At 50.9% G+C, this 25,842-nt stretch overlaps 1 protein-coding gene across 1 annotated transcript in view; it reads right to left on the bottom strand.

Annotated features, from left to right (window-relative positions):
• The window catches only part of STK11 (serine/threonine kinase 11), a 31,675-nt gene extending 5,850 nt beyond the window's left edge, over positions 1 to 25,825 (bottom strand). The window contains exons 1-8 of the mRNA XM_033520150.1: positions 24,924 to 25,825; positions 24,431 to 24,806; positions 19,370 to 19,453; positions 16,123 to 16,212; positions 15,233 to 15,365; positions 14,626 to 14,762; positions 14,007 to 14,134; positions 6,625 to 6,682 (exon numbers count right to left, since the gene is read on the bottom strand). Coding sequence (XP_033376041.1) covers positions 6,625 to 6,682; positions 14,007 to 14,134; positions 14,626 to 14,762; positions 15,233 to 15,365; positions 16,123 to 16,212; positions 19,370 to 19,453; positions 24,431 to 24,720 — 920 coding nt within the window. The 5' untranslated portion in view covers positions 24,721 to 24,806; positions 24,924 to 25,825. The remainder of the gene's footprint in view (positions 1 to 6,624; positions 6,683 to 14,006; positions 14,135 to 14,625; positions 14,763 to 15,232; positions 15,366 to 16,122; positions 16,213 to 19,369; positions 19,454 to 24,430; positions 24,807 to 24,923) is intronic.
• Between the last annotated feature and the right edge of the window lie 17 nt (positions 25,826 to 25,842).

Here is a 25,842-nt window from a genome sequence, read left to right as displayed (position 1 = left end):
GTTTACACCAAGACCACAGCAGAAACGCTTCTACTTTATCTTTTTATCCCCCCCTGTCTCAAGGGACTCCTATCACCACCAAACCCTGTGCTGCCATCTGGCCAGGAAAGGATATCGACTCCAAAAGCTGTTCTTAATCAGATCAGGAATCCAGCAAGCTGCTTCCCAGCAGCATCCCAGAGCCAGATGGGATAAACCTCTTAGGTTTTCATCGTACTCCCATAGCAGAGCTCTGACTCCAGACTGTCTGGGACATCTCCCAGTGCTGCATGTGGGCACCCAAAGTTTCCTGGAAGTGCTGCTTGAGCCTCCACACTCCCAGTGACCCCCTAAATAGGGGTGGGAACAGAGGTTTCTCCAAACCCAGGTACCTCTAACACACCTTTCCAGCCCACACAAGCCTGATGGGACACAAGTGCCTCCACCCTGCAGTTGGCACCCAGTAACTCCTGGCCTCCAACCACGGAGGAGGGCCTGAGCCAGCCCAAGATCTCTCACCAACCTGAGCCATCTGGTTTTTATCACCTCAGTTCCAAATTCCTTTCAGGAAGGAAGGCTGAAGGCACCTCCTGCGCAGAGCTGTAATTATCATTTTGTTCTAGTCTTACACTGCTTTGACAGTCGGCCTAAAAAAAAGTGGGATTCTAACAAAACTATCAGGAAAAGCGAGGAGTGAGGAGATAAACAAATGGAAATGCAGCTACTGGGACGAATCAGGCAGGATTCAAGGGAGGGGTGAAAATGCTTCACCATCAGCATCTTTAAACTGTTTTCTCTGCAGCAATGGGGTTTTGGAGCTGGGCAGCCCCTTGTCTGCAGGGAGGAAGGTGTTGTTTGGGGACAGGGACAGGAATTGCTGCAGATCTCAGCTGGCAGTTGTCACCTCTGCTCCCTGAAGGGGCACTACAGGAGTTAAGCAAAGCCCATCCCAGCTGCTGGACCAGCAGGAAGGGAGCAGGACCAGAGTAATTGGTGGATTCTGGCCCAGGGCTCCTCACAGATCCCAAGGATGGCTTCCTCAGATGGATTCCTCGGTGATGTGCACGGCACACCGCTCTCCTAATGGGATCAATCCATTTCCCTTCCTTGGAGACTCTGCTCATGGAGGAAGCGACTGCCAAGACAGCAAATCCAGCCTGGGCTGATCCAGCCTGGCAGGATCAGCACAACAGGGGCAGAGGAGCAGCTGGTTTAGCCAGGGGCTTGAGGGATCCAAACTCCACACCAGAGACCTTGGGAGAAGGGAATATCCAGGACAAATGAGATCAGAGTGACTGCTGTTAAAAGGAGAATTTTAAAGGGAAAAAGCCTGGAAATCTATGGCAACTGGTGTTTTTATTTTGCTGTATTTCAGCTCTGCCTCACTCTTCCCTCCTGTCCTACTTACCAGGAGAGTAAAAATAGGTTTTTATTAGCAGCAGAAACCTGAATCACTGTACTCCAGTCATTATGCTTCCATCCTCCGGGAGGTGATTTCAAACACTTGCATATGCATATATGGTAATGAGGATAGAGAGTGAGAAGAGAAATCCATTGAAGTTCTAAGAAAAATCAAAGACCTCTTGGAAGGAGCCTCGAGCAATGCTGTACAGAATAGTGGAGTATTTCCTGGCAAGGATTTTCCAGCAGGGACAGATATTCCGCTTTCTGTGCTGGTGCTGGAGGTTGTCACTGAAGATTTGCTCTTCAGCTGAGGACCACTGGCTCTTGGAACACCCTCAGCTGCCTCAGGAAGCCACTGCCTGAGCCAGAAAGCAGCACTGCCTGGTCAATGATGGCCATGAGATAAAGCCCCTCCTCAACCCTGCCCTCACCACCGCCCAAAACATGGGCTTGGTGTGAGCTCTGCTGATGAGTGCCCTGTTCCACCAGTTTTTCCCAGTTTCAGGGATGTCTCCTGAGCCAACTGGACTGGCAGACACACAGTTACCTGGTGCTTGTGGCAGCTGCTTTAGCCCTGAGGGCGAACAAAACATTCTGGATATCTCAGAAGCACCCCTTGTGCAGAACATCCCTCTGCAAGAGGCAGATTCCTCTCTGGTCTCTGTTTCAAAGGGCTGGGAGTAGCTTAAAATGCTTCAGAGTGAAGGCAGAAGTAGTAAAGGATTATTTCTTCCTATTCCACAAGCTCACTGAGGCGGCTGCAAAGCTCAGAACCCCCGGCCAGCAGAGGCACAAGCGTTAATTGTGATCCTGCCAGGCAGAAGTGGTGCCCAGACGGCTGCTGTCAGCCACAGGGAGATAAGACAGCAAGGGTCAAGGACTGAAGGAAAAAGAGGAATGTGGGTTGCCCAGTGCTTAATGAGCCCAGTGCTTGGTTTGCAGCTCCCAAGCTCAGATCTCCCATCACAAGTCCTCCCTCTGCTCTTTTCAAGTCCTGGTATAAGCAAGGTTAAAATAAGAATCTTGTAAGCACAGCTGCAGCTTTCCAACACTCCCAGCTATTCACTTCCCATTTGGGTCACAAACATTGCAGTTGGCTTGGTTTGCACAGGGATGGTTTTCTCTGAGAGCAGATGCCAAGCTGCAGATCCCTGCCCTGCCAGCCAGGGTCAGGACGAGCGATTCTCCACCTCCTGTGATGCCATGTAAGGGCCTCCAGCTCCCTGGAAGGTCACTGTCACCACAAGCAGCAATGAACAAAGTTCCAGTTTAGCTCAGCTCCCTCACAGGCAATTGTGGAAGGCACAAAATGTCCCAGGGAAAGGCAACACACGCCAACAATGTCCCTGCAATCACTGCTCCAGCTCTTGTTGGATCAAGAGATGTCCAAGCTCTTCAGTCAGGTTCAGAACAAACACAAGTGTGAAACCAGCAGTTTCCCCCAGCTAGGACCACTAAAAGTGGCAGGGATGGCTCAGACTCCTACAAGGAGTTCTGGAGATTCAGTCCTTTAACACACATTACGAAAGTGATTTGCAGAATGTGGGTAAGAGAAGGAAAGATCCCTTCCATGTGCTGCCAGAGGGTCGAGAAGATTGAGCCAGGTACCTCAGGAAGGAAGAGGAATGCTCCTTTGTGTCCTGCTGAGGGGAAATCACTACCTAGCACTACAGAGAAGGGATGGGGAAAGCCCACAAGTGTACAGGCAACAGCAGAGGCTCAGAGAAGCACCCCCCACCTCCCTCAAAGGCAGCCCAGGAGCACAGCCAGCCCCTGAAAATGAGCCCTGAGCAGCACCACACAGATTTCCAAGGGGTTTGGTACCCAGGTTTGAACAGCACAGCATGCCAGAGCCACACTCCAAACCCCACAGGTGCTGGGGAAGGCAGCACAGCAGCTCCAGGAGGGCAGGAGGAGACCCCAGCCCTGCAGGTTAATTTGCACCTCCACTAATAAAAGGTGGAAGTGCCTCCCCTCTCGTGCTATGAACTCCTGCAATCGGATCTGCGCCTGAACAAATTAAGTGTGACACTTGTGGAGAGGGAAGGGAAGATGGTTGCCTTGGAAACAAGGGACAGAGGTAGAATTCTGCATCCACTTCATCACTTTAAGTGCTGCAGCAGGTCAGTGAATTAGTAACAAAACACAATGTATGAGCAGGAAGCCCTCCAGCAAAAGCACAGGGCAGAGGGGAGGTGGTGGATAATCCATAGGGAGGAGGTTGCAGCTCCCTGGCTCTTTGCAGCTTTTCTTCCCTGCCCTACAATCCCCATCCCAGGAGCACCAAATATTCACAGAACTGAGCTACCAGCACTGGTTTTTCACTGAACATCATCCCACTCGGATCCTTCAAGGGAAAGCAGGTTTTCAGGCTCTTCCACTGCTATTCAGGGGTTGACTTCTAGCAGTTCCTAAGCTCTGAGATGACAGGCTGGGAGAAGTTTAACTCGTTTCAATTTCCAGCTCCAGGTCTGCTCTGCACAGACTGGGTTGAACAGAGCAGCATTTTGCTTTGTCCCACTCCAGTAAAAGTGCAGAGACAGGAGTTTGATGCAGTTCAGCTGCAGGAGTGAGGAGGGAGGAAGGCAGCTGGCAGGGATGAAACTCAGCAGACTCTTCCTCCAGCATTCCTCGGCTGCTGCAGGCCAAAAGCATTTGGAATAGCTGACAGGAATAATGGGAGGAATGGCTGGATTACCATTGCTGGGCTGCCTGGATGCCTTCCCTGCAGCTCTGGAATAGCACTCTGTGCTCCCTTGATGTCTCTGTGCCCCTGAACCACTGATTTTATCCCTGACCCCACTGCAAGGGCCTTCAAGCTTCATGGAAGGTGAAGTGGGGAAGGATGGATCCTGAACTCTGTGGCTGCAGGACACTTGCCCTGTGACGCTTCCCTTGGGATCACCCTTCCCACAGGGCAGGGGAACACTGTCCCCACCATCCTGACACGAGCCTGGTCCAGCAGCCTGAGTGCAAAACTGCTGCCTGGGGGCTGCTCCTGCTGATTTCAGAGCACTTTGATGATCCTGACTGTCCATATGAGTGAGTCCCTGGGAACAGCAGCTCAAAGACATAAAAGGAGACTTCCAGCAGCATGGAAAGGCACGGGGTGATTCTGGTTTGAGACGGGATCCATCCCAGCAGGGCAGCCTGGGGAAGTTGCTTGATGTTTCTCTGATTTAGTTCCTGCCTTTAGCACATGCTTTTGGGAGGAGGAGTAGAGAGAAACCCACAATCATTAATGATTTACTCCCCCCCAACAGATGAAATTTAAGGGTTCTAGAAATCAAACCTCTTCTTACTAAAGTGCTTTCCCAAACCCCTCTGCCAATACCCGAATGGCTGCCTGCTGTCCTGACGGCTGTGTTCCATTTACACAGAAAAAAACAGGGTCAGGTTAAGCATCAGGGCTAAGCTTCTATTTAAAGAAAAGGCAGGAGAACCAAGCTCTGGATTCTTTAGCACAAAAAGAAGCTGGACAGACACATCCAAGGCCCAGGCCGCAAGCTCTGCTGTGCTTGATGTAATTACTAGATGCCACAGCAGGAGGAAGGAGGCAATTACTAATAGGGGAGAAAAGCCTGTTAAGAAGCACTGGCTAAGCTCACACAAAACTAATAAGAGCCTAAGCCTTGGAAATGCTCCTGGGTTTGCAGGTAGAGCCTTTCCTCAGCCCCTCTTGGTGCTGTGGGATGAAAAGCCTTGGCACAGCAGCTGAGGAGCTCGGTGGCTGCCCCGTGCCAGAGGCGTGCTCCAGTTTCTCTGGATTTCTAACTACAGGCAGCGTCTCTGGAGACCCCTCTGTGCTTCCAGCTGGGCAATGCTGACACAAAAAATCACTGCCACGTGGGAAGAGGGTAAAATGGAGTATCTGGGGTTGGGGAACCAGCTCCATCACCCAGCAGTGACCCATGAGGGCCCAGGGCAGTTCCTGAGCTCAGGGCTGGCCGCTGCAGCCACAGGAAGGGAAGTGCTTTTAGTGCTTTTCTTAACACCTACAGATGACTCCCTAGACTTAATTCCTGCTTCCTTGCAGTGCTTCCTGACAAAGCATGGCAGGCTGATCCCCTCTGGTCATGGCCACTGGTACTGAGAGGCACGTGCAGGGAAAGGCAGCCTCGAGTGGAAGACGCCTGCACCCATCAGCACCCAGAGCCCCTGAAACAACCCAGGCACAGGGCTTGGCTACTACAAAAGAGTCATCCTTACAATTAATTAATTGCCTGGGCAGCTCCATCAACCCTGCCCCTCCAGCCCTGCTTGCACTCTGGTCCCTCCAATCCCTGTTGGAGCTGGTCCCATCCGCTCTCTGTGGAACCCCAATGCACTTCAGGCCTCTCAGGTTCTGGCTGTGGCTCCTTGGGCACCTCCCAGGGACCCCCACCTCTTTTGGCTTTTGACCTGCTTTTCTGGAGCTGCTCCTGCAGCATGGACTGGGCTCAGCACCACCCTGGATCACATCCTTGCTTTTACAGCTCCCAAAAGGATCTGGGCAGGCTCACAGGACGAGCAGCTGCAGTCCAGAGGCAGCTCTGCCTGTCCTCAGAAGCACTTCCCATTCCAAGAGGAGATAAGCTAATGCAGCCTCCGCAGTGAAGCAGCCTCATGATGCTTTTTGTTCTTGTACTTTTATCCGCCCAGGAAATCTCTGCTCGGAGCCAGCGTGTTCAAACAGATCCTTAAAAAAAACCCTCAGTGATAACGGGGCATTTCCCCCCCTGACTATGGCACGGAAAATGGGGGAGGATATGGGGGAGGGAGGACTGTGATATTAAAAAGAAAGAAAAAAAAAAATTTCCTATTGTCCTGGAATGCTTTTCCACATACTGACTCCATATGGAGCAAATACCAGGGGATATTTCTGTCCCCAGACTGGCCAGAACTAACACACGTTGCTGAACAGTCCTACTTCAATAACACAGCCTTCAGGACCTCCTGTTCTGCTCCATTAGTACTTGCTGGCCTCTGGAAAAAATTATCCAGAACCCTTAATTATCCAGAAGCAGGCACGCCACAAACAGACTTCCAACATATTCCTTATTTACTGGTTAGCAATTCCAGTGCTTCACCGGATGCTCTAATAGGAGGAAAAAAAGCCAAGTGGAGGTTGCCAGAGCCCCAGCAGAGCTGGAGGAAGGAGATCTAGTGACTTCCATGTGTCTGCTGTCAAAAGGAAACAGAAGGTGAGAGCAGGAGCACAGGTACAGGAGGAGCAGGAAGAGAAGGACTGGTAACACTCACTTGTGCTGCCTTATCTGCTGTATTGAGAACCTCTTGGCTGGGTCGTATTCAAGCATTCCTGAAAAGAAGGAAAAAAGTCCAGGTGTGATCACAGACACTCAGCTGAGTCAAAGGCAGGAAGCACAAAGCTCTGCCCTTCCCTCCCCCTCCCTCCTCGACAGCCATGCTGTGTCAAGTCCTGGCAGCTCCAGGCAGGATTTGCTCCATTGGCCACGGGAAACTCAGCATAAAATCCCAATCCCATTGCTGACCTGTTCCAGTCTGTTCCTCAGCTTCCCACCAGCAAGGCAGATACAGCCCTTCCCTCCCTCCCAGTGCAGGGACTGAGGTTTGTCCAGCCCTCAATCACAGCTCCAAGAAAGTCTCCAAGATTTAGCATTTCAGAGCTAATTCCATTAAACCTCCTCCATGGAAGAGCCAAAGCCTCAGGCACAGTGTGGGACCACTTGCTCAGTGCCCCAGATCCTCTGGTCTAGTGGAATTCTAGAATTCTATTCTGAGGTGCAGCCTCAGAACAAAACAAAACAAAACAAAAAAATCATCCTGCTGCCCATCCCAGTGCCCTGGCCAGGACTTGGATTTCTGGGATCATCTGCTGAGGTAGCTGGGGTGGGTGGTAAGCAGAGTGGGGAGAGGAAAAGCTGCTCATCCCTATTCTCTTTGGGAAAGAGGGAGGAGGATTCCTTAAACAGCCTCCTGGGATGCCCACTCTGCTCCACTGCCTTTCAGAAGCTTCACAGCTCAGCAGAAGGGAAGGAGCAAATTTTGCCATATTCTTCAGAAATGAGCCAATGGAACCCTGAGAGTTTCATCCAGCAGCATCCAAGAGATTCTCCAATGAAGGTTCCAGGAATTTATTCACCTAATGAACATTAACAAAACCTGGCTGAACACTACAAGGAATTTTGCTTTTACTGGATGATCCCCTGTTGCTCCTGCACTGTCAAGTCTTGCACGAAGGTTGTACGAAGAATGAGGGTTTGGAGATGGGCTGGAAAAGGAGGAACCCATCTCCAGCAACCAGAAAATTCTGGAAAGCAGCACTCACTGTCAAACAGGAATTGAGAGAATCAGGACAGGAGCAAACAGTGCAGAGTGCTGGGGAGAGCCAGGACAAGGACACACTGAGAACACATCTGAGTGGACACTTGAGAAGTGAGGGATGGAAAGACATCCTAGTACAAGCAGGAAGCTGCAAGGGCCTTGCAGGTGAGATCCTACAATTCAAAGGTCATCAAAGAGATAAATCACCACAGCACATGTGATACCAAAAGCTGCTCCAGAACATCTGCCCTGTCAGTCTGTTCATATCACATCAGATCAGGACATGGGCAAAGCGAGGGGATAGGACAGTACAGTGGGGAAAAACTTGAAGTTATTTTGCTGCCAGAATCCAAAATACACTTTGCCCTGGCAATTTGGGAAGGTTTATCCATGCTGGTGACAGCATTAAGAGCTTTAAGGCGGATGGGATCACTACTGACCCACATGACATCACAAGAAATAGGTTAAAGCAATCCAGGAAGAGCTCTCCAGGTCACAGGGCAGGCTCCTGGCTCAGGAACTCGAGGCACTCAGAGTCCTCAGAGCCCAATTCCTCAGAGTTTTAGATTGTTTGGACTTGGTTTTGAAGGTCTTTGAGGATGGAAACTCTACAAACCTCCCCCCACCACCACCACTCCAACATATTCCAGAGCTCAACCCTTGCAGCAAAGGAGTTTTCTCACGTTCAGATGGAATTTCTCTTCACCTTACAGAAAAAGAAATAAGTTCAGAGGAAAAAAAAAAAATAAAATCCCACACCTAATTAAAGAACCTATTAATAAGATGATCAGACAGTTTCACAGCTGAGCTGCCCAAATGAGTTGACTTTTTTTTTTCTTTTTAAGAAATAGGGCTGCAAAGAGCTCTCACATGAAGTTTAGGGGACAAGAGCAAGTACTGGGTTCTCTTATTAGTGTAGTCAGAAACAAGAAGTCAGGACACCACCCACTCCCCCCATTGATTTATTTAAAAACCACACTTGAAGGTGTTTTTGAAATTTAAGGCATTTACCAGATGAAACCAGTACAAGCAGGAGGAGAAGTTGAAGGTAAATGATTAAAAGAGGCCCAAGAACAGTAGTCACAAACAACCATGGCACAGGGAGCTGTTGCTCTCAAGCCATTAAAAAGGCAGAATGAGAATAATGGAGGGAAAGGAATTTTTCCTTCAATGAAAAATGACCGCATTTGGGGCAACATTTGAAAGAAAACGGAAAGTGCCCTTGCTGAAAATGTACATTCATGCACTCAGCTCTGAGTCACTCGTGGCAGCTCTGTGGCTCAAGTCCTGCACTGAAGAGAGGCTTCAGCAAGACAAAACATCATGTTCTATTCACCAGGCAAGTCATCCCGGAGCGTCTGCCCGCAGCAGCCGCCGCTTGCGGCCATTTAGGGTAAAGACTTCCCTGGAGTTTATCTGTGAGCAGGGATGGGAGAGGCTGTGCCAGGGAACACTTCAGGAGGCCCAACTCCAATCTCTGCTCCCCAGTATTCCCAGAGGATTTGCTGTGCCCTTACAGGGGTGTCACAGAATCACCGAGTCCAACCTGTGGCTGATCCCTGACTTGTCACACAGAGCAGAGCGCTGAGCGTCATGTGCAGGTGGTTCCTTGGAGATAGGGGCTCCAAACCTCACTGGGCAGCCCTTTCCAATGACTGACAAATCTTTCCATGAGGAAATTATTCCTAAAATATGAAGTCCTCTCATTGAGAATTATCAGGTATTAAATTGATAAGAACAGACTCCACACAGTCGTGGCCAGACCGGGGTATCGTGTCCTCTGCAGCACATCAACAGCTTCAAAACCCTTTCAAATCACATCAAGTGACAACCCAGAAACTGGAGATCATGGATCTGCCCTGAGCCCACACACTCAGTGATCCTGGACTGGCACAGCTCCAGGGCAGAATTCCTGGAGTTCAGAACACAGGACAGTCTCAGGTGTGGGCCTGGAGAAGCAGGAAGAAATCCAACAGCAAGGGTAATGAACTCAACCTGGATTCCACTTCAGTCTCCAACTTGGATCAACATTTAACAACCACTGTAAAAGCAGTGTGAGGCCAGTCTGTAAATGAGGCAGGACTTCTCCCTCTGCCTGCACTCAGCTGGCTGTTCTGGCCACAAACTCCCTCTGCAGGCAAATCTCGAGCCTGTGATCCAGGACAGGCCTCTGGATGTGGCAGTCCTTGGGGACTCCTGCCACAGCAGAATTAAAGCATCCCCCTCTCACCAGGACACAGCCTCTCACTGTCCCAGCAAGGAAAGGTCATGGAAGTGAGAAAACAAACTGCTGAGGATCCAACCACCAGGTCACAGGGCTTGGAAATCAATCCAGATGCTGATTAATGCAGAGCTGCAGCCTCAGAGCTTCCTCTTCCAGTAAAAGTCTATTAGAGCAGAAGGAGGAAAGCTGACTTTGTGCATTTTTCTGGTCCAGAAGCAAAGTGCACAAGAGTTGATAAGACATGGGCAAATGCTGCCAGATGAACCTTAAGGTTATTTATAAACTCTTCCACTCTGACACATCTCTCCTGACTGCACACACAAAACAGCACCAGCCCTTCTTTCCATCCCTGAAGAGTATAAATAAAGCTTCATCCCTGATTAGGGAGACAAAACGAGGAGCAGCATCCCAACTAATCTGGAGGATATACTGTCATGCAAGTCTCTTTACAAGCCAAATACCACTGAAGCTTTAAGTCCTCTAAACTCTGCTGTTCTGGAAAAGGGGAACAAAGATAAGAACAAGCTCAAGGGGAAGAAAAAGTAAAGATGCACTACAAAAGTAGTCAACAGAAGAACGAGAAATCCTTACAAAGTGTGTTTGTGTTTGCTTCACAGCTCGGCTGTGGGGCCTGTGGTCAGCACAGCCTTGGCAGACAGAGGAAATGAGCACTTTGCTGCACTGAATTCTGTCTCACTCAAACCCAGAGCAGGCGCTCACAGCCCTGTGAGGGCTTTTAGAGCCTTTCAAAGCAACACAAAGATGAGACAAAACCGCCAGAGCGACAGAGCTGAGCTGGGGGTGTCTGTGCTGCTCACACAAACACAGCCATTGACAGTATCCACAGGCTGTGGGTTCAGCTCCAGCCTGCTGCAGGAGGAGTGGGCACCGACCAGGAAATGCAGATGTTTGGGAGGAACAGCAGGAACTAAATAAAGGATCCAGGTTTGTCACCATAGCTACGTGGTGCCACCACTGCACGGCTCAGCCCTGGGCCTCAGCAGACGCTGGGGAGCTGCTCAGGCCTCCAGAGCAGGCAGAGCTGGGGCAATCCCACCCCAAAATTTATCAGCCTCGAGGCCACCTGGCATGCTGGCCACTGGAAAATGTGTCTTACACCAAGCAAGTGGAATATCAGAAGGTTTTGCCAGCTTTTGCAATGTAGCAGCTTGTACACAGCAAAATGAGGCGTGGGAGACTGATCTCAGGTGGGAGAGAGGACAGGAAAAGGGATCCTTAGGTCTTCCCACTTTCCTGAAGGAAAGGGGTGTAGCCACCTCCTCCCAGACAAGCTCCTCTCCTCACCAAACCCACTCAACTCCCACCTCTGTGGTGCACAAGCACAGAAGGGATGCAGACAGACAAACTGACAGCAGTGAGGATGCAAGAAGAGACTCAGGCTATAAGAGATGGACAAAGGACTCCAGATTCAAGGTTCCTCCATGTAAAATCAGGCAGAGGGAAGAGCAGGTAATTCTGGCTCCAGATCTCACGCAGGGGTGGGAAGAGAACTAGGAGGGGATTTATTGTGCTAATGAAGCACAAGATTTTAAGCTGTCAATATCCTCAGCACAGGAAAAGAGAAAACTGCCACGCTCCTTTTCCCTGGGGGAAGCACTAAGTGCAGCTGAGAGGCTGATCACAAACCTCCAAGAAGCTCTGCTGGATGCTTTAGGAGAGCAGCTGCTGGACCAACAGGACTGCGGGATTTGCTCCATTTGGGCGATTCCCAGCTCATTAAAAGGCCACATTTGGAGTCAGCAGTCAGAAGCCAAATGCCACACGGAGCTCAGGCCACTGTTCCCCGGGGCTGGCAGGTACAAGGTGAAGCACATCAGGCCATGAGCTCGTCGTGTCGGGCTCAGCAGAGCAGCCGGATCCCGGCTGTGCCGAACGCCATTGGAAGCGCTGCCTTATGTAACGCCTTCGGAAAGCTGCTAAAGCTGGCTAATGCTTTTGGAAACACATGGAAATAACTGATTTCATCATTGGCATGGGGCCAGGGAAGCTAAAATAGCCTCTGAGGGGGGCTGCGGGGGTCTGGCAGCTCCTTGGTGCCGAGGGGCCGGGGGAGCCCCGGCGGCGGCAGCGGAAGAACTCGGACTGACAGCACCACCTGCCGCCGGCACGGCCGGCACAGAGCCAGGAGCTGGGGCCCTGAACTGAGCCTGGAGCTGTGTCCCTGCACAGAGCCTGGAGCTGGGGCCCTGAACTGAGCCTGGAGCTGTGTCCCTGAACTGAGCCTGGACCTGTGTCCCTGCACAGAGCCTGGACCTGTGTCCCTGCACAGAGCCTGGAGCTGGGGCCCTGAACTGAGCCTGGAGCTGGGGCCCTGAACTGAGCCTGGACCTGTGTCCCTGCACAGAGCCAGGAGCTGTGTCCCTGCACAGAGCCAGGAGCTGTGTCCCTGCACAGAGCCAGGAGCTGTGTCCCTGCACCGAGGTTATGTCCCTGCACCAAGCCCAGAACCCTGTCCCTGCACCAAGGCTGTGTCNCCCTGAACTGAGCCTGGACCTGTGTCCCTGAACTGAGCCTGGAGCTGTGTCCCTGCACAGAGCCTGGAGCTGGGGCCCTGAACTGAGCCTGGAGCTGGGGCCCTGAACTGAGCCTGGACCTGTGTCCCTGAACTGAGCCTGGACCTGTGTCCCTGCACAGAGCCAGGAGCTGTGTCCCTGCACAGAGCCAGGAGCTGGGGCCCTGCACAGAGCCAGGAGCTGGGGCCCTGAACTGAGCCTGGAGCTGTGTCCCTGAACTGAGCCTGGACCTGTGTCCCTGAACTGAGCCTGGACCTGTGTCCCTGAACTGAGCCTGGACCTGTTTCCCTGAACCAAGCCTGGACCTGTGTCCCTGCACAGAGCCAGGAGCTGTGTCCCTGCACCGAGGTTATGTCCCTGCACCAAGCCCAGAACCCTGTCCCTGCACCGAGGCTGTGTCCCTGCCCTGAGCCAGGAGCCGTGTCCCTGCACAGAGCCAGGAGCTGTGTCCCTGCACCAAGGCTGTGTCCCTGCCCTGAGCCAGGAGCTGTGTCCCTGTCCTGAGCCAGGAGCTGTGTCCCTGTCCTGAGCCAGGAGCTGTGTCCCTGAACCAAGCCCAGAGCCCTGTCCATGCCCTGAGCCAGAGCCGTGTCCCTGCACCAGGAGCACGGGGCCTGCAGAGCTGACACGTTGCCAGCAGGGAGGAACTCAGTGCCCCCAGCCCCTCACCAACCCCACAGAGCACAAGAACCAGGAAAACCAATGTGAAACAAACATCCCACATTTGGGGGCTGAGTCCTCACAAAGAGCTGAAGAGAAAGGAAAGGATGAGCCAAGGGCTGAGGAGCATGGATGCATCTGCCTCTTCTGCTGCTGAGGAGGCACTGGGAATGCTGGTCAGGCTCTCCCACAGGCTGGAATCACATCCCAGCTCCTGCCAAAGGGGCTCACCATGCTGCTGGTTGCCCACAGCACAACTGCTGTCCTGCCTGACCACTCAGCTCCCACAGGCAGAGACTGCTCTGCACTAAACCTCAAACTGCTGCAATAAATGACGGGAGTAAAATAAACCAGAGCACCCCACAACTTTTTCCCCAGAAAGTGTCACTCGTGGTCCTATCCCAGGTCTGCTGTGCAACTGAGCACCCGTCACTGCTCCAACATCATGCAGCTCTGAAATTGTGGGGGGAAGGAGACAAATGGGACTGAGACAAGTAAGTCCAGAGCAGAGGTTGATGAGGAGGGACAGCAGACCCTGAGCACTCAGTGTGTGACATTAGGGAAAGCCTGGACACAGCATCTGAGTGCTCTCACTGTCTGAACCTGCAGCAATGCTATTATGCCATCTTAAATTTAACCTCTTGTGGGCTTTGTCTTTAGATGTAAAGGTTTCTCAGAGCACAGGAAACAATGCAAGAACCAACTCTATACAGGAGTGGCTGTGAGCTGTGCAGAGGGTCAGAGGATTCAGGAAAACACCAGTGCTGAAGATGTGACAGAGTTCTGTAAGGCTGCAAGTACAACCTCCCTGACTCACAGGATCCCATATCCTCACAGGACACTTGGAAGGAAGCTCTGGCACTGTGCAAGCTGAGGAGTTGTTGTATCTATAAATGTTACCCTTTTGTAACCAGACTCACCTCTCAATAAGTCTGAGAGTGGAGGACCACAATCCTCTGGAATTGTGTAGTCGCCTTTCCCGATGTTTTCAAATAATTTATAGATATTATCCCCTTCAAAAGGGTACAGACCCGTTGTGATGTTGTATCTGTGAAGGCAGGAGAAGCAGGATGAGAAGCAGCACACAGATACTCAGTTCTTACCTGACCATGTAAGCCAAAAGCAGTCAAGAGGAAACCAAGAGGAGTATTTGGCAATATGTGCAAAACCTCTTTAAGCTTAGCCTGCCTTCATCACAGCTTTTCATTCACAGGGGTCAAAACCACCAGGACATCTCCCTGACAGTGTGGGACAGCAAAAACTTAAAAATAAATACTGGAGATACTTGTGGTTTCTGTTACTGCCCTGGCTGTGCCTCTGGGGGCTGAGCAACAGCTGCAGAGTCACTTGTGGAGAGCAAAGATCCCCTTGTGCAGAATTACAGGTACTTTGGGGAGCATAAACCCACCCACAGAGCGAGCAGCACCCCTTCTCAGCTCCCCCCACCACACAAGAGCAGCGATGACAGAGCTGGGCCAGGACTGAGCTATCTCAGGGTATCATTAGTTAGGAAGTTCCTGGGGGCTCCTGGGCACTCACAGCGTCACCCCTGCAGACCAGATGTCGACTTTAAAGCCTGAAAAGGTGTCAAGGCCATTGGCAATTTCTGGGGGCTGGAATGCTGGCGACCCTTGGCTCGTCCTGCACGTGTCATCCTCTGCAAACGGATGCAATGCCTGTGGCAGGAGAGAACAAACAGTGTCAGGCTTCCAAGGAAAACAAACTGTGACTCCTGGAAAAGTTCCACCTGGGAAACAAAAGGGGAAAACTCCTCTACTGAACATCTACAGATGATGAGATCGTGCCACCACAGCTGCCACACACCACAGTGACAAGTCTCTCATCTCTCCTACCTAAGACAGTCTCCATATAAAAAGAAGGATAAGGTTATGTTGCTTATCCTCATTTTCCCCCACTTTTGGGCTCATCCAAGATTGACATCTTTCTTCTCTGTGCTTCCTGAGCAGAGGTTTCATGCTGTTACCAAAAGAAGTGCTTTGCCAATCGCAATAAATATTCAGAGTCACTCAGAGCACTCTACAAGTGCAACAGAACAAAAGCCTAAATGCACAATAAATCAATGACACCACAGAGGTGACCTCAATCTACAATGTCCCATTCTGACTTTGCTGTGCTTCTCACATACCTCTGCTACGCCTAAATCGGATATTTTTAGTGTCCCATTGGTTGTTAGCAGGAGGTTCCCCGGTTTTATATCCTTGTGGACAATCCCTTGGCTGTGCAAGTATTCTAAGCCATCTATAAGCTGACAAAAGTACCTGCAGAGAGAGGTAGAGGGGAAAAAAAAATCAAACACTTTTAGCCAGTAGAAAGGAGCTTTTTGCTGCACTCAGAGACTCTGGGCCATCATCGTAACCCACACACAGCTTGGCAGTTGTAGAGGCAAGTGTGTCATCTCATAATACCCAGAAATAATATTAATGTGCCTGAATTTCACTTAGGCTGTCTGTAATCTCAGAGATCTTTTAAAATAAAATGAAAATATGACCACAGAATTATGTACTTGCCACAGGTTTGCTGCTCTGCCCTGATTTGATCCTGACAATGTATTTGTATCTATTGCCAGAATTTTCAGGTTTCTTTCCTTGAGGAGTGAAAGGGGCTCCAGTTTATCCCAGCTAACTACCCCAGCTACCAGATCATGCTGGATACTGCCAATCCCTAATCCATCCCATTAAAATATTTCCTGATGCTGAATTGTGGCTTGACCTCAGTTAGTGAGGAGATTCCCCCCTCACAACCCTTGGCAAGGCAGGAGCACAGGGACTCCAGGGGGGCTGTTGGGCAGCTCAAGAAGTAAAACAGAAATAACAGAAAAATCAACAGAAGGGTGGTTTTCCTTCCAGGATCTAAGGGCAATCCCTGCTGGCCACTTCAAGAGCTTTTCACTTTTTTGTATGGCCGTAAAATATGAAATTATTGCACAAAGGCAGGATTGCCTTCAAACACAGCCTGAGCAGAGCAGAACGTGCTCTCCACTCCAGAGAACACAGTGGGGAGAGGAACAAAACTTACCCGTGAGCCTGAAACACTGGAAACCTCTTTTCTGGCACACTGTCCAGCATTTCCTGCATCCCACACACACAGTACTCCATCACCATATACGTGAGGGCAGAGTTAAGGAAGCTCTTAACACTCCTCAGTGTTAAACATTCCTCAGATGGGCAGCAGCCCTGTCCCAGAGGGAATGGCTGCACTCCTCAGGTACTGAGGGATGCTCCTCCAGCTCCCACAGGACAGGAAAGCACCTACAGCAAAATCCTTCTGCCAAATGAGCATCTGCAGCTATGTGACCAGACCCAGAACAGGATGGGAACTCCACAGGAGAGCTGGAGATCTGACAGGCATGACAGAGAACAGGGAGACACCCTGAAGTGGGCACAGAAAGTTGGGAACTGCTTGGCAGAAGAGCTGCAGCCCATTCCCCCAGTGCCCTGGGTGTCACATGAGGTGACACTGAGCTCCCCAAACCTTCCCCAGAGTTGGTTATTCCTCATTCCCCATCCCAAACACCCAGTTGTGTGCTCTATGGAACTGCTGCTGCTTACCCCCAGCTCCACAGGAGTATTCCAGTAGCAGGAAAAAGGATCCTTGGAGAGTTGGGAAGCTTTTTGAAACCACACAGATTAAAGGTTTAGCCAAGAGCTGGTGGCACTTTGCAGCATTTGTTCCCTTGTAGCATATTCCAGTTTTTATCTCTGTAAGCTTTAATGTTGGGGCCAAAAAATGGGAACCAGTCTGCCTGATGCTGTGACTGCCTGTTTCCTCCTCTCCCTGGGTTTTTGAAGGCAAAGTCTGGCTTGGAGGGGTCTGGGAGAACAGACCCTGGGACATTGGGGAGTGTCCTGACAGAGCAGAGGCTGTCAGGGCTCTCCTGCAATCCTGAGCATGGTCAGTTATTCCTCCAGGCAGGTGCCTTCTTAACCTGAACCCAAAATAAGTTACTTTTTCCCCAAGAAGCCACCTGAGGTAGAAGAGGCAGAAGGAAGACTCCTGCCCTGTGTGAGATCTGGGCTGAAGACTCTGCTGCCCCTTTCCAGCATGTTCCATCTACCAGCTCCAAACACTGAAAACTCATTAAATTCCTGCTCCCTTCCCCATGAGCTGCTCTTCAGAGAGACCCTAAAATACTCTAAATAAAATACCCCAAATATACCCTAAACAAGATTTTATGATGGGCACAAAGACACTTGGTAAATCCATAAAAGGAAGAACAGAAGAAAGAACTCCCAAAATTCATTCCTACCCTTTCTTACTCTGGAAGAAATCTCTGAACTACTTCTATCAGAGTGATGTGGAAGACATCAACTCTCCCACTGTCAGGAGAATAACAGTGATGGGAGATAATCCAGACCAGCTCCTGGGGAGCAAAGAGGCTCAAGGACAGCCTGCCTGGGTGTCATTAACAGCCAGGCTGCTCCTCACCCCTCCCTGGTCACTGATCCACTTCAGGTTGATCAGCCAGATTAGAGAACAGCCTTCCAGGCTGGAGCAGATCTGTTACAGGTGCCCCAAGCTCTCAGTTCTCTTCCTCAAGGGGTTCTGCTCCCACGCTCAGCTGTACACACTGGTAACAGGATCCCTGGGATGCTGCTCGTGGAACTGGGTTCATTTTCTGCCTGGATGAGCTCTCCATTCACCACCAGCTCTGCACTCCCAGACACAGCAGGCCAGCAAACAGCCCTTCAATACTAAAAGCTGTTGATATTTTTAATCCAGTCACCATAGCTTTCCCTTTCCCACAGAAAATCACTGAAGGTTTTTATTAGGTGAGTTGCTACAAGAAAGATGGAGAGGGATTTTTTACAAGAGCATGCAGTGACAGGACAAGTGGAAATTGCTTCACACTGACACAGAGGGGTTTAGATGGGAGATTATGAAAATAATCTTCCCTGTGAGGATGGTGAGAACCTAGCACAGGTTTCCTCAGAAGCTGTGGCTGCCCTTGGATGCCTGGAAGTGTCCAAGGCCAGGTTGGATGGAGCTTGGAGTAACCTGGGATAGTGGGAGGTGTCCCTGCCCATGGCAGGGGGTGGAATGGGATGAGCTTTAATGTCCTTTTAACCCAAGCCATTCTGTGACTCTATGACAAACAGCTCAAGGCTGCACTGCAATTAGAACACTCAGGTGGGAACAAAATCCTTCTTTCCACAGCCCAAATTTCCAATCCCACAATGCTTGGTCTGGAAATGAGGATTTTTTATTTTTTTTTATCACCAAGGGGGGACGTTGACATCTCTCCCTAAACCCCAACTCTGCCTCCTGCAAGGAACCAACACAGCCCTGTGCATGACTAAAGCCCTGCCCCCAGGGCAGCCTCAGGGATCCAGCCTTTTCTGCTGGATCCGTTCCCAAACCTGTTCCCAGTGTGGCTGCTCAAGGTCTGCTCTGTCACAGCCCAGGACATGCAGCACAGGCAGCGCCAGCCAGGAGCTGGGAAAGGGTTTGAACAAAATCATGGATGAACTCCTGCTCCCAGTTCCAAATTCCAGAATCAGCACAGGGAGGAACAAACTTTGTGAGAGTGTAGGAGCAGATAAAAATAAAGTCGACCTGGCCTTGCAGGGGAAAAGCACTGAAAACCAGCTCTGGACCAGCACTGCTCAGAAAGTCCAGCAAGGAGCATCCTTGGAGAGATCCCATTTCCCATCGATGGTTTTGGGTTGTCATCACCTGGTACCGACACACGATGTCTCTCTCGGGCTCCTTTTCCCCATGCTGCCTCCTCCCTTCTACCTAATTAAACAGGATCTCTCTATCAGTAATTGACTTGCAGTCCCCTCGCTCTGTCGAGGCCACAGCACAAGCAGAAGTTGTCACACTGCTTTATCTTAATGATCTGGTGGCAGAGTGTTTGATCTAATTAACGCACACAATTAAATTACTCCTTTTCTGGAGTACTGTAATAAGAAGACAGTAGTTAGAAAACACTGTCAAAAATAAAAGCATCCGTTTATAGCACATGCTACAAGGGATCAGCTCCAGGAACTTCCACACTGCTTCCAGGAAAAGTGCTCTCAGTGTGGCAGAGTCACACAAAATCCAGCAAACTGAGGATAAAATTGCCTTGATCAGTGCCTGTGTGAATTTGTGTTTGTGTGGAAAGTCTGCCAGGTGGCCAGGATGGTTAACGGCAGTGAAAGCAATTTAGCTGCAAAAATGGAAGCCTAAGAAACATCCAAAAGGGCCTTCCCAAAAGCAGAACTAGAGCAGGGAACAGTGGGATTTCAAACCTGATCAACAGCCCTGTGCAAAAGGATATATTTTCTGCTTCTCCTCGTTGTACAACACATCTACCAGCTGGATGACGTTTTTGTGCCGTAATCGCCGCAGGAGCTGGATTTCCCTGCAGCAAGAGACAAGGAAAAAGTTATGTTTGAAAAGATTATTTCCAACTCCATTTCTTCCAAAATTTCACACAAAATTAACTTGACTGAATGGCACAGAGACCTCAACTGAATCCTGTGTTTGTGGGGTAAAAAATAAGGTAAAACAGTGAGGAGCCACCTTCCCTTGGCTCAGGGAACAGCCCCTTGAATGTCACCTTCTGTCAGCTGTTCTGATCTCCAGGGATCTTGTAGCTGCCCCAAACCACAGTTTAGTCTCTTTTGCATTAAACTCATCCTGCAAAATCCCACTGGATGCCAGCTGTGGAGAAACAGGCAGAGCAGGACAGTCAGGTCAGGGTGGTTCTGTTGGTGCCTGGCAGTGCAAGTCCTGCTTTTCACTTTGTTCTGCTGCTGCTCCATCCTGGGCTGTGCTGAGCTCCCAAATTCTCCTTCTCAGCTCCCTTCCAGAGCCATTTGGCAAGTGCTTTAAGCAGTGTGGTCATACTTCATCAGCTCAGCCTCAGGGAAACAGCATTACAAGGAATTCTAAGCACAGCTTTGGAAATGAGAGCCCCTGCCCAAAGACAGCTCAGAGCCCCTCACAGGCACAATTAGCAGCTCCAGTAATGAGCTGAGGCCAGCACAAAGGCTGAGCAACAACCAGGAGCTGCTCCTTGGAAAGGCTTCTCCGATGCTGGAGTGCAAGGAGAATCCTAACCTGAGCAGTATGAATTATTTCAGTACCAAAGTTAAGGCCAGAGACTCTGTTCTCAGCTCTGGATTTAGAAGAAACCACCAAGAGCTGAGCAGAGAGCCAGGATACCACAGCAAATCTCCCAAGTGTTCTGTGGACATGGCAGACAAGTCTAATTATAGGAATGACCAAAGGGCTCAAGTGGATTAAATTAGCACAGGAACTGCAGTCAGTGTGGGGCTGAGGAGATCCAGCAGCACGGAGGGAGAGGGCCTTGGGCTCCAACCAGGGCTGCCAGAGGGGAGCAAACACACTCAAACACAACTGCTTTAAGGCCCAAATGTTGGGAACACGTTTAAAATCCTGACCCAAACAGCTCATTCCCTGTAACACAGCTCAGAAGCACAAACACTAATTCCTCCCACCTTCAACGGACTAATAAATATCTCAAATTTCTGTAATGATTCCCCACCCCCCTCCCAAGAAGACTTTTTGAACCAATTCAAAATGCCAGGGCAGTGCCCCCACCCCTGGGGCAGAGGCCAAGCTGCCCTTTTCCCAGAGGAAAGATTCCTTCTATTTTTAGCCCCTCTTTTGCTCTGGAATGCCTGAGGAGCAGGGACAGCCAGCCCAGTCACCTCCCATCCCGTTTGTCTTTGCAAACCCCTGGAGTAGGAGAACATAGGTCTCACCTCTTCACAACAGGCCTAAATTGGATTTTTTTTTCTTCCAAAATTAACAACAAAACCCCACCACAGTCCACTGCAAGTGACCAGACAGACTGCCAGAGGGCAAGGCCTGCTTCCAAGCACAACCCCCTTGGAGGGAGACAAGGAGAGAAAAAACCTTCTAACTCGAGCTCTGTCAGATCCATTAAGCTCATCCTGGTGGATTAAGACTTATCCCCTGCAAGGTACCTGCTCTGGTAAATAACAGGGGGTGTTTTGCTCAGAACTGTAAATAGCAAAGCTGTCACCTTGTTCCATGTGCCACACCACTTTGGAAGATGCCAAAGGCAGGCTGGAAAGCAAATTCTCCTTCCTGGACATCTCCACTGTGGGATCCAGCGTTCCTCCTACAGCTTGTTCCCAGCCATTCCTGCCTAAACAAAACCCAGCAACACAGCCAAAAGATTCATTCCCTTCCTTTGGTTCACAAGGTTCTTCCCACAACATCCTGGAAGCTTAGGAAGTGCAGCACCTGCTCCAGGACTGTGTGAGCCCAAGGGATGGAAGTGCCAGGAAGATCTCGGTGTCGCTTTTTTGTTTTCCTAGTCCCAAGGGTCCATCCACATCCTGCTCCTGCAAGGATGTCTGGCATTCCAAGCTCTATATCCACCACAACCTCTGCTCTTCCATGGAGTACAGGTCCCAGCATTTCACCTCTCAACCCAAGCAAACATCCAGCTCAGCAGGGGAAGTCCTTGAGCCACGCAGCTCCATGGGGAACAGTGTCTGGGGGAGATGGGATCAGCCCATTCCCACATGAGCCCACGCCTCCAGGGCTTCCAGCAGAAGCTGTCCCTGTTTGGAGGTTCCAGCTTGGGACTTGCAGACCCCAGGAACAAACTGTCACAGCACAGCTCCATAACCCAGGTTAACCCTCCAAGGAATTCCACAGAGCACAAAATCCAACCTGAGCAATTGCCGAGGTGGTAAGTACAGCACAGGGCACAGGGGATCCCACAGAGCCCCAAACACTTAATTAACGTGTCAGGCTATTAGCACACGGCGTTATTAAACCTCTGCTGCTGCAGCCACAGGCTGCCAGGTTTTCCTGCCTCTTTTTGGCAATCCCACTAAACTCCTTTTTTTTTTTTGCAGGGATGAGATCCAGCAGTGTCTGCCTGACTGAGCCACCTCCACCTGCTCTAAAGAGAAATGAAGATTTTCTCAACAGATTTAAGGAAACTGTGTCTTACAAGTTTAAGCCCTCAACATCCTCTCCAAGACTCAGAAAGCCCGTCAGGGCTCATTTTCCTGGGGCAGAAGTGGAGTATTTTGGGGTAGAGAAAAATAATTTGATTTGATCTAAGTCCCAAACACATTTTAATTGTAATTTCTTGGTCTCCAGAACACCAGGAGACAGGTTTGGAGCAGGGATGATGCTGTGGCCTGGGAAATCAGCAAGGAGTGACCCAAGAATGGCATTAACATCTTATTTCCAGCCCAACATCTCCAGGTGCCCAAGGCCCAGCTCAGGACCTGCGTGATCCTCCACAGCTCATTACTGCACTCTCATTACTCCCTGTGTGTTACTGCTTGTGGAATTACCCAAGGGCCACAGTCTAGGAACTGTTTTCCAGGGAATTCTTTGGATGACCTGCTATCAGCACAGTAGCTCAATCACCTCTGCCCAACATCCCAAGCCTCACGTGCAGCTTTTCCCTTTGGAAACCACTTCAGTGATCAGATTCCAAGAGAGAAAGCACAACCTGATGATGTGATCCAGCCCACAAACTGATTTCCTGCTGTTCTGTGCACAGGAGCAGTTTCTGGGTGTAAACTCCTCAAAGCAGCTCTAACACAGCTGCCCAAAGTGAGATTCCAGTGCAGTCTGGCCATGTTGACATTAAAACACTGTGTCAGTGTCTGTCCAGCACTACCTGGAGACCCACAGCACTTTGTTCCTGCCACACTGACCACCCAGACACCTGGGTTTGGTCACATATCTCCACACTCAGAACAGACACAGCTTTCACTCCCTCTCTCAGCAGTGCTGAAGGGTTCTGATAAGCTCAGAGCACCAAGGGACCACAAAATACAACAGTTTGCCTTAAAATTCCCCACTGAAGCAGCAGATAAAGCACATGGATAGGTGGGCAGAGGGAAAAGGGTGAGGGAACAGAAATAGGAACTTGAACTAAAGTAAACCCCTGGGTACAAGCCAAGACCTAAAATCTGCCTTGGTGTTTTGTAGCAGGTGGGGCTGAGCCAGGAAATGTCCACAGAAAACCCCTTCTAATAACTCCCTTAATGACCCATCTGATACTCACAGCCCCACTCTGAGCATGAATAAAACTTCCACGGAGTTCACCTCAGGACGCAGAAGCATTCCCATGGCTCTGAGAGCAGGGAACTCTCCTGATGTGGGCAAACTCTTTTTACTTAATTTACATTAAAAGCTTCCCTAAGGAGGAAATGTTCCCCAGTAGCAGCTCTGGATGTGCCCGTGGAAGGACCCAGGGACGGGGCTCTCAGCTTCCACCAGAAAAACAAGAAACATTTTATTACACATTAACCAAGTTTGCTCCATCCTGAACCTGAGCCAGGAAGGGAGAGACAGGGAGGTCCCAGCCTTGGGATGTGACTATTCCACAGCCAAGGCTGTCAAGAAAGGTTAGAAGGCAAAGTGAGAGAGCTCCCTGACAGCAGTGCTGGGACAGGATGTGAAATATCTCACAGCTAAACTGGGAAATCAAACTGAATGATACACTCAGGACTCTGTAGGTCAGGGCTCACCCACAGCAGAACACCACAAGAGTTTCCTCGACCTCTCAGAGTTCTCCCTCCCAGCCTAGATAAACCCTCATGGGTTGTTTGGGCTGCAGAGGCTCCTGCACGGCTGATAAGCAGCTCCTGGCAGGGCTGGGACCCAGCTGCTGCGAGGTCCAGGGAAAGGAAAGTTCCCACACCAGCTCCACGCATCCAGCCCCGCATCTGACTTCTCCTGGGGTTCACTTCCGTAAGGGCTTTGTACCCTGAGTAACCAGAGAGCTGACAACCCTTGGCTCCATTTTACAGGCGCAGAAATCAGCTGGGGAGAGCCTTGAGTCACCTCTCAAGGACCTTAGAAATGAAGCCAAGGAAAAACCCAAAACTTTCTGTGCCCAGGGGGTGCCCCATATATTGGATCCTGTTCCAGGCACCTTCCACATGGGTGGGAGAAGGAATTGCAAGCACAGAGAGCTCCAGGGCCTTCAAAATACACCTGGGCAGGTACAGGAATAACCCTGACTGTGAGGACACCAGGCACACTTGTGTCCCCTCATCTTTCCCAGCCAGCAGCACCTGGGCAAGGTGAGACCTTACAGAGGAATTGCTTTAAGAAACAAATTTATGCTTTAAATGACACCAAAGTGTGTATTCCAGACTGTCCCAGTCCTTGGGAACCTGTCCCTTCCCTGTGCCCAGTCTCACCCAGAGCGCTGGCTGCTGTTCAGAGGAAGAGATTCCTAAATACCTGTGGATTAGGAAGCACTTCCACAGCAGAGCCACGCTGTCAGCTAAAACAACACAGGAACTCAGCTGCTAAACAAGGACCAAATTCACCCCCTTCACTCCCAGAACTCTTTACTCACTTTTTCACATTGGCCTCCCCGTTGGGAATCCGGCGCAGCTTCTTCTTCTTCAGGATCTTCACAGCTCTCCTGCACAGGGTCTCTGAGTCCAGCATCTCCTTGACTTTGCCGTAGGAGCCCTCTCCCAGCAGGTCTCCCATGAGGTACTTGCCGATGAGCTTGGCCCGTTTGCGCCGGGGCTGGTAAATGACCTCGGTGGAGTCGATGCGGTGGATGAACGTGTCCATCCCCACCGACATCAGCTCACTCTCAGCAAACATTCCCAGCTGCTGGGGCTCCTGCAGATCCATCCTGGATTAAGTTCCTTAACCTGTTTTTTCCTTAAGCGCTCAGGGCTTTAATCCTGTTTGTTAGTTTCCAACACTCCCTTTTACTCCTTCTCGGGAAAAAAATATCCAGAAGATTGTACAAACATGAATAATAATAATAATAATAATAAAAAGAAAAAAACAACCAAAAAACAGAAGGAAAAAAATAAAAAAGAAAACCAAACCTAAGAGCTGCTTCCAGGTCAGTTGGATGCCAAAAGATCCCGGCCTGGCTCCAGAATGTCTTTGAAAAAAAACATAAATTTGTGACGGGACACACTCAGTTTGGGACTCGTTTTGTTTCCGACCCGGTCCCACTGCCGGGGGCTCTTCCCAGTCAATTGGCCTTGACTGGGCCCAGTTTGATCCTGCAGAGTTAGGTCATCTCCGGGCCGTCAGGCCACCCCGTGGAACCAGAGCAGCTCCCAGTCCCTCTCGTGACTTTCCATCCCTAGGAGCTCATGATTCCCAGCCGGGGTGGGAAGGTGTGTCCCCGCCGCCCTCCCGGGAGCACGGGCCGGAGAGGGGGGTTCAGCCGTTGGGGAGCTGGAACCAAGTTTCCTTGAAGGAGTTTTCTGAAACAATTCTCGCGTCTTCGCTTTCGCCTACAAAAGTTTGAGGCCTTCGGTGCCTACCGAGAGCTCCCGGGGGCATCCTTCATCCACCGGGATTCTGCCTGGCACATGATGTGTCACCACCTCTGCTCCGGGTGTCAGCGGTGCAGGACAACACAACCCACCCGGGGGGACCCTCTGCCCGGTGCCCCAACACCCGGCTCCTCCCGGGGGTCGGGGGAACCCTCTGCCCGGTGCCCGGCCCCTCACGGAAGGGGGTTCAGGGATGGCCACCTACCCTGACGGTTCCTCCCGCACCTCCCACAGGTGTCACCGGGGCAGGGAGGACACAGCGGCGGGGCGGGGTGACAGGGGACAGGACACTTTTAGTGCGACAAAATCAGCGCCGGAGCCGGGACGGGACGGACTCCCGGAGGGGGTTCGGTGACCTCCGGGCCCTTCCCGACCCGGGCCAGGTCCTTCCCCGCAGGCGGCTCCGGCCGTTCCCGCCGGCCCGAACGGTGAACTGGGGGAGGGGGGTGGGCGGCCG

This window comes from Parus major, chromosome 28, assembly GCF_001522545.3.
Source record: "Parus major isolate Abel chromosome 28, Parus_major1.1, whole genome shotgun sequence".
Taxonomy (NCBI): domain Eukaryota; kingdom Metazoa; phylum Chordata; class Aves; order Passeriformes; family Paridae; genus Parus; species Parus major.
This window is presented reverse-complemented; position numbering and strand designations above follow the sequence as displayed.